The sequence below is a fragment of the Pelophylax lessonae genome (genome assembly GCF_965119305.1).
Source record: "Pelophylax lessonae genome assembly, chromosome: 3".
Classification (NCBI taxonomy): Eukaryota; Metazoa; Chordata; class Amphibia; order Anura; family Ranidae; genus Pelophylax; species Pelophylax lessonae.
In genome coordinates, this window is record NC_138770.1 from 475,825,749 (window position 1) to 475,838,202 (window position 12,454).

The following is a 12,454-nucleotide window of genomic DNA, read 5'->3' on the forward strand; positions in this document are numbered from 1 at the left end:
ATCAAGTGGATATAGGAGGAGTCCCCTGTAGTGCATTTGCACATCTTCCCCAGCAAGGAGTGTTATCTCCAAGGGTTAGAAAGGCTGGATTCATCTCTTTTTCATGGATAGTGTAGGACCCACTGATAATGGGGTACTTTGACGCAGTAGTGGGCTTGATCACGATATGGCCATATGGTGGGACCAAACCCCCATTTTTATTTATGGACTCTCTTCAGATTTGGTAGTAATTTCTTTTGCATTTGCGCGCTATTCTTTTTTAATATACATGTCTTTTGGTTCATAGCTGCAGCAGCTTTGGAAATACATGGGTATGCTCCCCCAAATTTTTTGCCTGTTTATTATGTATTCGGTCTGACCAGACTATCGAGGTTGAGCAGCCCTCCCCACCCCCCACACACACCTGTACTCAATCAGTGTCCACCATCAAGTGGATATAGGAGGAGTCCCCTGTAGTGCATTTGCACATCTTCCCCAGCACGGAGTGTTATCTCCAAGGGTTAGAAAGGCTGGATTCATCTCTTTTTCATGGATAGTGTAGGACCCACTGATAATGGGGTACTTTGACGCAGTAGTGGGCTTGAGCACGATATGGCCATATGGTGGGACCAAACCCCCATTTTTATTTATGGACTCTCTTCAGATTTGGTAGTAATTTATTTTGCATTTGCGCGCTATTCTTTTTTAATAAACCTTCCAAACCTGAGCACAACCTGCATGACCAGGCATCTAAGAGCAAAGCACGAGCTGCAGTGGAGTAAACCCCTCAAAAACCAAGAAATGTCTCTGGCTCCTCCTGCTTCCTCTTCTGCTGCAGTCTCGGCCTCTTCATCCACCTCTGTAGTGAGACCAGCACCTGCCACCCCGCAAACAGAGGATCTGCCAGCAAAACCACCACTTGGGTCACCAACCATCTCCACAATGTCTCGTGGAAGCGTTCAGCTTTCTATCTCCCAAACACTGGAGCGGAAGAGGAAATACCCCCCTACCCACCCACGATCCCTAGCCCTGAATGCCAGCATTTCCAAATTCCTGGCCTTTCGAAATTCTGTCATTCCGTCTGGTGGAGACGCAGAGTTTTAAAAGCCTTATGGCGGTGGCTGTCCCACAGTACGTCGTGCCCAGCCGCCACTACTTTTCCAGGCAAGCCATCCCTTCCCTGCACAACAAAGTGGGTGACAAAATCAGGTGTGCACTGCGCAACGCCATCTGTGGCAAGGTCCACCTAACTACAGATACGTGGACCAGTAAGCACGGTCAGGGAGGTTATATCTCCCCAACAGCACACTGGGTAAATGCAGTGGCGGCTGGGCCTGAGGCGGATAGCAGTTTGGCGCAAGTCCTTCCACCACTGAGGATTGCAGGGTGCTTCAGTTTGCTTCCTGTTCCTAACTCCTCCTACTCCGCTTCCTCATCCTCTACCGCCTCCTCATCCAGTCAGCGTAACACCTTCACCACCAACTTCAGCACAGCCAGGGGTAAATGACAGCAGGCAGTTTTAAAACTTGCTTGTTTGGGGGAAAAACCCCACACCGCGCAGGAGTTGTGGAGGGGCATTGAACAGCAGACCGATGAGTGGTTGGTGCCAGTGAGCCTCAAGCCCGGCATGGTGGTGTGCGATAACGGGCGAAATCTCGTATCAGCTCTGGGCCTAGCCGTTTTGACACACATCCCTTGCCTGGCGCATGTGCTGAATTTGATGGTGCAGAGGTTCCTTAAAAATTACCCCGATATGTCAGAGCTGCTGCAAAAAGTACTGACCATCTGTGCGCACTTTCGGCGTTCTCACCCTGCTGCTGCTCGTCTGTCAGCGCTGCAGCGTAACTTCGGCCTTCCCGCTTACTGCCCCATATGTGACGTGCCCACAAGGTTGAACTCCACCTTGCACATGCTGGCCAGACTGTGCGAGCAGCAGCAGGCCATAGTGGAGTTTCAGCTGCAGCACGCACGCGTGAGTCACTCTGCGGAACAGCACCACTTCACCACTAATAACTGGGCCTCCATGCGAGACCTGTGTGCCTTGTTGCGCTGTTTCGAGTACTCCACCAACATGACCAGTGCTGATGACGCCGTTCTCAGCTTAACTATCCCACTTCTATGCTTCCTTGAAAAAACGCTCCGGGCGATGATGGAAATGGATATGGCACAGGAGGAGGAGAAGGAGGAGGAGGAAGAGGGATAATTTTCAAGGCTTTTAGGGCAGTCATTCACAAGTGGCTCTGAGGGTGGGTTCCTGCACCCACAAACGCCAGGTACACAATTGTCTAGCAGGGGCACAGTTCTGGAGGATGACGAGGAGGAGATAGAGGAGGAGATGGAACCATGTTCACAGCAGGGTGGCACCCAGGCCAGCTCATGGCCATCACTGGTGCGTGGCTTGGGGGATACAGAGGACACAGACGATACACCTCCCACAGAGGACAGCTTTTTGTTGCCTCTCAACAGCCTGGCACACATGAGCGATTACATGCTGCAGTGTCTCCGCATTGACCGCTGAATTGCCCACATTGTAACTTGTGCTGATTACTGGGTGGCCACGCTGCTGGATCCCCATTACAAGGACAATGTACCATCCTTAATTCCCTCACTGCAGCGTGAAGCGCAAGTACAAGCGCAAGCTGGTAGACACGCTGCTGGTGGCATTCCCACCTGACAGCGGGGGCACAGTGAAAGCACAAGGCCAAGGCAGAGGAGGAGGAAGAGGTCGCCAACGCAGCCAGGGCAGCACCTCAGTAGGCAGGGTTAGCATGGCCGAAATGTGGAAAAGCTTTGTCAGCACGCCACAACAAGCAGCAGCACCACCAGCTGATATGGAACGTCTTAGCAGGAGGCAGCATTTCACCAACATGGTAGAGCAGTATGTGTGCACACGCCTAGACGTACTGAATGACGGGTCTGCCCCCTTCAACTTCTGGGTCTCCAAATTGGGCACATGGCCTGAGCTTGCCCTTTACGCCTTGCAGGTGCTGGCCTGCCCTGCAGCCAGTGTATTATCTGAACATGTATTTAGCACAGCTGGGGGCGTTATCACAGATAAGCACAGCCGCATGTCCAGAGCCAATGTGGACAAGGTCACGTTCATTAAAATGAACCAGGCATGGATCCCACAGGACTTGTCCATACCTTGTGCAGAATAGACATGTATACCGGCCGGACTTACCCAGCCAATGTTGTATTTTTCATCTTTCTCACTCTTTTGGGGTGTACCCTAATTTAAAAAGAAATAAAATTAAAAACAAGAACCAGTGTTTGCTACCTACCTTGCTACCTCCTCCACCGCCGCTTCCACCAACACTGCCACATCCACCGCCACCTCAACCTCCTACTCCATATGGGCCTCGTCCTCCTAGATCAAGATGATTATTTTTTATTTTTATGTATTTTATGTTATTTTAAGTTATTTTCCTATCCACATTTGTTTGCAGAGCACTTGCCATGCTCTTAACAAGATTGTGCTGCCATTTGCAGCCCTCTAGCCCTTTGCATGTTTTTTTTAGAGCCATTTTAGTGCTCAAAAGTTCGGATCACCAATGGGGTTCGGGATGGGGGTCAAGTTCGGGTTAAGTCCGGGTCACCAACCCTGACTTTTTTTTCAAGTTCGGTCGGGCCCGCCGAACCCAGAAATCCTAGTGTTCGTACAACTCTAGTCATGAGGTATAGTGGGGGTAGACTGAGGTAAAGAGGAGGAACAGAATTGAGTCCCTTTTGTGTGGATTTCAGGTGGTGGGAGATAGCAGCTCCACAATGTGATGGAGAAGGGGGGCTGATCTCTACTCTTCCATGATGGCTGCCTCGTTGGGGTTGTGCCTCACCCTCATTTTCCTCCTCTGCTCTAACCAGCACCCAAGTCACGTCCGTGACCTCATGATTATCATCATCTCTATCCTCATTACCACTGGAGACAGCTTGGCAATACGCTGCGGCTGGGGGAACATGAATGTTAATTTGTGTACCAATGTTCTCCCCTCTCTGTTGCTTATGTTCCTACCTTCCCTATCATCAGAACCAACATCTGAATCAAGTAATGGCTGTGCATTGTCAAGGAGCAAGTGGCTGATGCTGTGTTCAAATAATTCAGCTGGCTCCTCCATGCCTGATGCTGGGCTATGGCAGGAATAGCCCAATGGACAAGGAGGCAGATTTAGCCACTCTAGCAGCTGTAGTGGACTGCGCACTAGTATCTATTGGGTGACAGAGGATGAGGAGGATGAAGATGGTTTAATAAGCCAGTCCACAACCTCCCCTGCATGCTGTGGCTGGATAGCATGGGTAACATCACTAAACAGAGGAATGGTGGTCCTGCCTGTGGACTGACCACGTCCACCTTTGCCTGTGGACACATACGCTGCTGGCCCCCTTACAGTGCCATGGGAATGTCTGCCTCTCCTTCTTGGCCCCCCAGACATGATGGGGGGGTTGTTTATTAACAAAATGTAATGATGTGGAAGTGTGTATGTGGATGCACTTTAATCAATGAAAAGTGGTGTTTGGTGCACTTTAACCTGAGTACTCACTAAACAGCCACACTCCACTGACACACTACATTATACTGCAGTAAAACTGCAGTGACATTGCAATATACTGCGTTAATTGTGCAATAACGCATAGAAATATACTGCGTTAAGTGGCACATAACACACTGAAATATACTACGTTAAACATGCAGTAACTCACGGAAATGTATTGCGTTAAACGCGCACTAACACCCTGAAATATACTGTGTTAATGTGCAGTAACGCATTGCAAATATACTGCATTAAACGTGCAGTAACACACAGACATATACTGCTTTAAATGTGCAGTAACCCACAAAAATATACTTTGTTTAAACATGCACTAGCACACTGAAATATACTGGGTTTAACGGCATGTAATGCACAAAAATATACTGTGTTAAACGGCACATAACGCACTGAAATATACTGCGTTAAACATGCACTAATGCACAGAAATATACTGCGTTAAATGTGTACTAACACACCGATATATACTGCTGCAAACATGCAGTAACACACATAAATATACTGCATTAAACATGCACTACAGCACTGAACTATGCTGCAGTAAATCTGCCCTAACAAAATAAACTGACACTTATTTCAGTAACACACAGAAATATACTGCATTAAATGTGCACTAACACACTGAAATATACTGCGTTAAATGTGCAGTAACGCACTGAAATATACTGCATTAAACATGCACTAACACACAGATTTATACTGCATTAAACATGCAGTAACCTACAGAAATGTACTTAGTTAAACGGGCACTAACACACTGAAATATACTGTGTTAAACGTGCAGTAACGCACTGAACTATACTGCGTTAAACATGCAGTAACACACAGAAATAAACTGCATTAAACGTGCAGTAATGTACTACTATATACTGCGTTCAACGTGCACTAACACACTGAAGTATTCTGCAGTAAACCTGCCCTGACAAAACAAACTGACACTAATGTAAAAAAGAATGGCCACTACACTCACACTGACTGAACAATCACTAGATTCCCACTACATTGACACTAAAGTAAAAACGAATGGTCACTACACTTACACTGACTGAAGTATCACTAGACTGACACTAAAGTGACACTAAACTAAAAACAAATGATCACTACACTCACTGGTTGAACTATCACTAGATTCACACTAAAACTGATATTCTACACTGACAATAGAATCAGAATAGCTCACTATAGCACACTAAATTTCTAGTAGCCTCGAACAGAGCTCTGTTCTATCTCTCTCTATGCTAATATCACACTACAAATGGCCGCTATTGAAACATAGAAACATAGAAACATAGAATGTGTCGGCAGATAAGAACCATTTGGCCCATCTAGTCTGCCCAATATATCTGAATCCTATGAATAGTCCCTGGCCCTATCTTATATGAAGGATAGCCTTATGCCTATCCCATGCATGCTTAAACTCCTTCACTGTATTTGCAGCTACCACTTCTGCAGGAAGGTTATTCCATGCATCCACTACTCTCTCAGTAAAGTAATACTTCCTCATATTACTTTTAAACCTTTGCCCCTCTAATTTAAAACTGTGTCCTCTTGTGGTAGTTTTTCTTCTTTTAAATATGCTCTCCTCCTTTACCGAGTTGATTCCCTTTATGTATTTAAAAGTTTCTATCATATCCCCTCTGTCTCTTCTTTCTTCCAAGCTATACATGTTAAGGTCCTTTAACCTTTCCTGGTAAGTTTTTTCCTGCAATCCATGTACTAGTTTAGTAGCTCTTCTCTGAACTCTCTCTAGAGTATCTATATCCTTCTGGAGATATGGCCTCCAGTACTGCGCACAATACTCCAAGTGAGGTCTCACCAGTGTTCTGTACAGCGGCATAAGCACTTCTCTCTTTCTACTGCTTATACCTCTCCCTATACATCCAAGCATTCTGCTGGCATTTCGTGCTGCTCTATTACATTGTCCTCCCACCTTTAAGTCTTCTGAAATAATTACTCCTAAATCCCTTTCCTCAGATACTGAGGTCAGGACTGTGTCAAATATTCTATATTCTGCCCTTGGGTTTTTACGTCCCAGGTGCATTATCTTGCACTTATCCACATTAAATTTCAGTTGCCAGAGTTCTGACCATTTTTCTAGTTTTCCTAAATCCTTTTCCATTTGGCTTTTCCCTCCAGGAACATCAACCCTGTTACATATCTTTGTGTCATCAGCAAAAAGACAAACCTTACCATCGAGGCCTTTTGCAATATCACTTATGAAGTGATATTGAAAGAATACTTTTATAGTGTGGGGCAGAACTAAAAGCAATGAGCCATGATTGAATAGAGTCATCATTACTTTCTCCAATCATGGCTCTGACAGTGCTCTGTGCCCTGATTGATTGCTTCAACTAATCAGGGATTCCAATGCACTGTGCAGCAGTGCATTGTGGTCATTTGGCAGGCCGAACAAACAGTTGAACCCCCCGATAAGTTGGATGTTCGTCAAACGGGCAAACAGCCAATGTTCAGCCCAAACTCCTGCTCAGGTCGAAATGTTCGCCCATCCCTATATGAGAGCTGTACATTTAATGTTTAAGAAAGATAACTGACATTTCAATTCCACAGCTAAATATGAGCTTGCAAAATACCTTGTTGCTGATGCTATCACTAAATACAAACCTAAATTTGACTGATTTGCTCATCACTGTTTAAGACAAAAATGTACTTCATCTTTCAGAATATCTTTCTCCAGTATGATGCCGACAAGTCTGGAACTATGTCTTCATATGAGCTTCGACTGGCCCTGAAAGCAGCAGGTAAAAACCTCTCCACTGTCAACTATTCTATTGTTAATAAAATTTGACTGCATTTAGAATAATAGCAAATACAATTTCCTTTAGCTTTTAGCTAATACAAATCATGTAAAATATATGTAAACAATTTGAAAACATAAACATTGCATTTACAGGCGGGATTATGTGATAATATTATTAAAAAAATAATTAAAAAAAAAAAAATCGGTTTTGTATGGGCTCCAGTATGAAGTAATTGGAGGGGGAAATTAAATCTCCATCTGTGTGTCTAGATTTTTTGCTTCAAATCCCACCCAGCAATCAATTAGCAGTTATATTGATTGGTTTTATTCTCTTTAATTCTAGCAAACCCAGACTAGCTTATTCCTGCACATACGCCAATAGTTCATATTCAATATTGTATGTACCGTAGGTGTTCTGCATGATCAGCAAGAATAAGAATTATATCCAAATCGCATCATATTCATTTGATGCTAGAGCCTACAAAAATGTTGATGAATATTCTTCTTACATTTTGGAATACCACAATCAATTGATATTCAACTATTTACACTAATAAAAATTGTTATTTCAATAATATGTGAACTCTAGTATGGATATATCAAAGGTGAAGTTGTTCTGCATACATTAAGTGAGAGCAGAATTACAGTTTCCAAGAAACTAGTAAATAAAATGGTATTTAGTGAATTTATGTATTCATTTTTTTTATTTACTATGTTTTTAAACCAATGGTCTATAATTGTTTGCAGTTTTAACTAGGTAATACATTTACTTATGGTACATATGGTATGTAAAAAATACATTCTATGATAAGGCAAAGGCTTAGCAGTAGTTGTGCTGCATAACACTAGGTATTCTATATAATGCCTAGATAAATATATAACTAGGGTTGAGCGAACACCTAGATGTCCGTGTTTGACGGGTTCGGCCGAACTTTAAAAAAAAGTCCGGGTCCGTGTCCCGGACTTTTACCGAACTTTTCCCGGACACCGAACCCCATTGAAGTCAATGGGGACCCGAACTTTAAGGCACTAAAATGGCTCTAAAACACCAAAGGAAAGGGCTAGAGTGCTGCAAATGGCAGCAAAACGTAATTAAGAGCATGGCAAGTGCTCTGCAAACAAATGTGGATAGGGAAATAACTTAAAACAACAAAAAAAAAACAGAAAAATAAAACAATGTTCTTCTTCATCTCTGAAGGACGAGGCCCATATGGAGTAGGAGGGAGGTTGAGGTGGTGGTGGATGTGGCGGTGACATAGGCGTGCGCACAGGGTGTGCTGGGTGTGCCTGGGCACACCCTAATCACCTAGGGCACATAGCATTGCCAGTGAGGAGATGGGAAAGATCTCCCTGGGACCTGCTCTGCTCTATTTCTCCTTGCCTACAGGTACATGGCCCCGATACATTACTCTCCCTGCTGGCAAACACATGCATGTGTATTTCAACTTTGGGGTGCACACCTTAATGCAATAGGCTGCGCACACCTATGGGCGGTGTAGGTGGAAGCGGCGGTGGAGGAGGACCAGGGCCGGATTAACAGCATCATGGGCTTGGTGCTGAGGATTTTGAAGGGCCTTAAGGGCCGTGCCTTGCCATGCACCCAGAGGAGGAAGGGTGCAGCCATGCATGCCTAATTCAACATGGGATGCTGTCTCTGAAGCCCATAAACACATCCATGCATCGCCAACTGTCCCTCCTTGTCCGGCCTTCACGCTGTGTGGGGAGGTTCTGAGGGTGCTGCCTGGGGAAGCGAGCATAGAAGCCAGACTTCTGTGTTTACAAGTGACAGAAGAGCGGTAACAGTGAATATGGCCAACCCGGGGCCTATATAAAAGGTAGGGGCCTGGAGCTGCAGCTCCAATAGCCCCTACATTAATCTGGCCCTGAGGAGGAGGACGAGGTAGCCAACACTGCTTCTTTTCAAAAATTTTAAATGAGGGTACACCCCAAAAGAGTGAGAAAGAGCAAAAATGGAACAATGGGTGGGTAAGGTCGGTATCCATTGCTATTCTGCATAAGGTACGGAAAAGTCCCGTGGGATCCATGCCTGGTTCATTTTAATGAACGTGAGCTTGTCCACATTGTCTCTGGACAGGCGGCTGCGCTTGTCTGTTATAACGCCCCCAGCCGTGCTAAATACCCGTTCAGATAATACACTGGCTGCAGGGCACGCCAGCACCTCCAAGGCGTAAAGGGCAAGCTCAGGCCATGTGCCCAATTTGGAGACCCAGAAGTTGAAGGGGGCAGACCCGTCATTCACTACATGTAGGCGTGTGCACACATACTGCTCCACCATGTTGGTAAAATGCTGCCTCCTGCTAAGACGTTCCATCTGAGCTGCTGGTGCTGCTGTTTGTTGTGGCGTGCTGACAAAGCTTTTCCACATTTCGGCCATGCTAACCCTGCCTTCTGAGGTGCTGGCGGTGCCCTGGTTGCGTTGGCGACCTCCTCCTCCTCCTCCTCTGCCTTGTGCTTCCACTGTGGCCCCGCTGTCAGATGGGAATGCCAGCAGCATGGCGTCTACCAGCGTGCGCTTGTACTCGCGCATCTTGCGATCGCGCTCCAGTAAGTGAATTAAGGACGGTACGTTGTCCTTGTAACGGGGATCCAGCAGCGTGGCCACCCAGTAATCAGCACAAGTTAGAATGTGGGCAACTCGGCGGTCGTTGTGGAGACACTGCAGCATGTAATCGCTCATGTGTGCCAGGCTGCCCAGAGGCGACGAAAGGCTGTCCTCTGTGGGAGGTGTATCGTCCGTGTCCTCTGTATCCCCCCAGCCACGCACCAGTGATGGCCATGAGCTGGCCTGGGTGCCACCCTGCTGTGAACATGGTTCCATCTCCTCCTCCAGCTCCTCCTCCTCCTCATCCTCCTCATCCTCCAGAACTGTGCCCCTGCTGGACAATTGCGTCCCTGGCGTTTGCGTGTGCAGGAACCCACCCTCGGAGCCCCTTGCGAATGACTGCCCTGAAAGCCTTGGAAATGTTACCTCTTCATCCTCCTCCTCCTCCTCATCCTGTGCCACATCCTCTTCCATCATCGCCCGAATTGTTTTTTCAAGGAGGCATAGAAGTGGGATAGTTAAGCTGAGAACGGCGTCATTGCCACTGGCCATGTTGGTGGAGTACTCAAAACAGCGCAACAAGGCACACAGGTCTCGCATGGAGGCCCAGTTATTGGTGGTGAAGTGGTGCTGTTCCGCAGAGCGACTCACGCGTGCGTGCTGCAGCTGAAACTCCACTATGGCCTGCTGCTGCTCGCACAGTCTTTCCAGCATGTGCAAGGTGGAGTTCCACCTTGTGGGCACGTCACATATGAGGCGGTGAGCGGGAAGGCCGAAGTTACGCTGCAGCGCTGCCAGGCGAGCAGCAGCAGGGTGAGAACGCCGAAAGTGCGCACAAACGGCCCGCACTTTCTGCAGCAGCTCTGACATATCGGGGTAGTTTTTAAGGAACCTCTGCACCACCAAATTCAGCACATGCGCCAGGCAAGGGATGTGCGTCAAACCGGCTAGGCCCAGAGCTGCTATGAGATTTCGCCCGTTATCACACACCACCAGGCCGGGCTTGAGGCTCGCTGGCAGCAACCACTCATTTGTCTGCTGTTCCATGCTCCTCCACAACTCCTGCGCGGTGTGTGGTTTGTCCCCCAAACAGGCAAGTTGTAAAACTGCCTGCTGTCGTTTACCCCTGGCCGTGCTGAAGTTGGTGGTGAAGGTGTTACGCTGTCCGGATGAGGAGGCGGTAGAGGATGAGGAAGCGGAGTAGGAGGAGTTACGAACAGGAGGCAAACTGAAGCGCCCTGCAATCCTCGGTGGTGGAAGGACATGCGCCAAATTGCTATCCGCCTCAGGCCCATCCGCCACTGCATTTACCCAGTGTGCCGTTAGGGAGATATAACGCCCCTGACCGTGCTTACTGGTCCACGTATCCGTAGTTAGGTGGACCTTGGCACAGATGGCGTTGCGCAGTGCACACCTGATATTTTCCCCCACTTGGTTGTGCAGGGAAGGGATGGCTTGCCTGGAAAAGTAGTGGCGGCTGGGCACGACGTACTGTGGGACAGCCACCGACATAAGGTTTTTAAAACTGTGCGTCTCCACCAGACGGAATGACAGCATTTCAAAGGCCAATAATTTTGAAATGCTGGCATTCAGGGCCAGGGATCGCGGGTGGGTAGGGGGGTACTTCCTCTTCCTCTCAAGTGTTTGGGAGATGGAAAGCTGAACGCTTCCACGGGACATTGTGGAGATGGTTGTTGGTGACCCAGGTGGTGGTGTTGCTGACAGATCGTCTGTTTGCGGGGTGGCAGGTGCCGGTATCACTACAGATGTGGCTGGAGCGGCCGAGACTGCAGCAGAAGAGGAAGCAGGATGAGCCAGAGACGTTTCTTGGTTTTGAAGGTGTGTACTCCACTGCAGCTCGTGCTTTGCACTTAGATGCCTGATCATGCAGGTTGTGCTCAGGTTGAGAAGGTTCATGCCTCGCTTCAAGCTCTGATTGCACAGGGTGTAAACCACTCGTGTCCTGTCATCAGCACATTTTCTAAAGAACTTCCACGCTAGAGAACTCCTTTGAGCTGACTTTGGTGCGCTCGTTCCCTTGCTGCGTTGGGCAGTAGCGGGCGTAGTGTCTAGGGCACGGCCGCTCCGCTTCTGCACCCTGCTCCCTCTTCTGCTGTGCTGGTGGCTCTGTGCGACCACCGCCTCTTCCTCCAAACTACTCAGGTCACCTGCATGACGTTCATTCCATGTGGGGTCGAGGACCTCATCGTCCTCCACATCATCTTCCACCCAGTCTTCACCCCTGCCCTCCTTGTCGGTCTCCACAATGCTGAACGCCGCAGCAGTTGGCACCTGCGTTTCGTCATCATCGGAGACGTGCTGCGATGATCCTTGCATGTACTCATCTTGAGAAATAAGTGGTTGGGCATCGCTGCACTCAATCTCTTCCACTTCTGGGGCAGGGCTAGGTGGATGGCCCTGGGAAACCCTGCTGACAGAGTCCTCAAAAAGAATAAGAGACTGCTGTATGGCTTGGGGCTCAGACTGCTGGCCTGATTTGCAAGGGGGTGAGGTGAAAGACGGTTGGACATTGGCTGCAGGTGCCAACTCTGACCTTTCTGCAGTAGACTGGGTGGGAGACAATGTGAAGGAACTGGAGGCACTGTCAGC

At 47.8% G+C, this 12,454-nt stretch overlaps 1 protein-coding gene across 1 annotated transcript in view; it reads left to right on the forward strand.

Annotated features, from left to right (window-relative positions):
* The window catches only part of CAPN9 (calpain 9), a gene marked incomplete at its 3' end in the record, with an annotated part of 565,834 nt that overhangs the window by 501,396 nt on the left and 51,984 nt on the right, over window positions 1–12,454 (forward strand). The window contains exon 17 of the mRNA XM_082250935.1: window positions 7,204–7,282. Within this exon, the coding sequence (XP_082107061.1) occupies window positions 7,204–7,282 (79 nt within the window). The remainder of the gene's footprint in view (window positions 1–7,203; window positions 7,283–12,454) is intronic.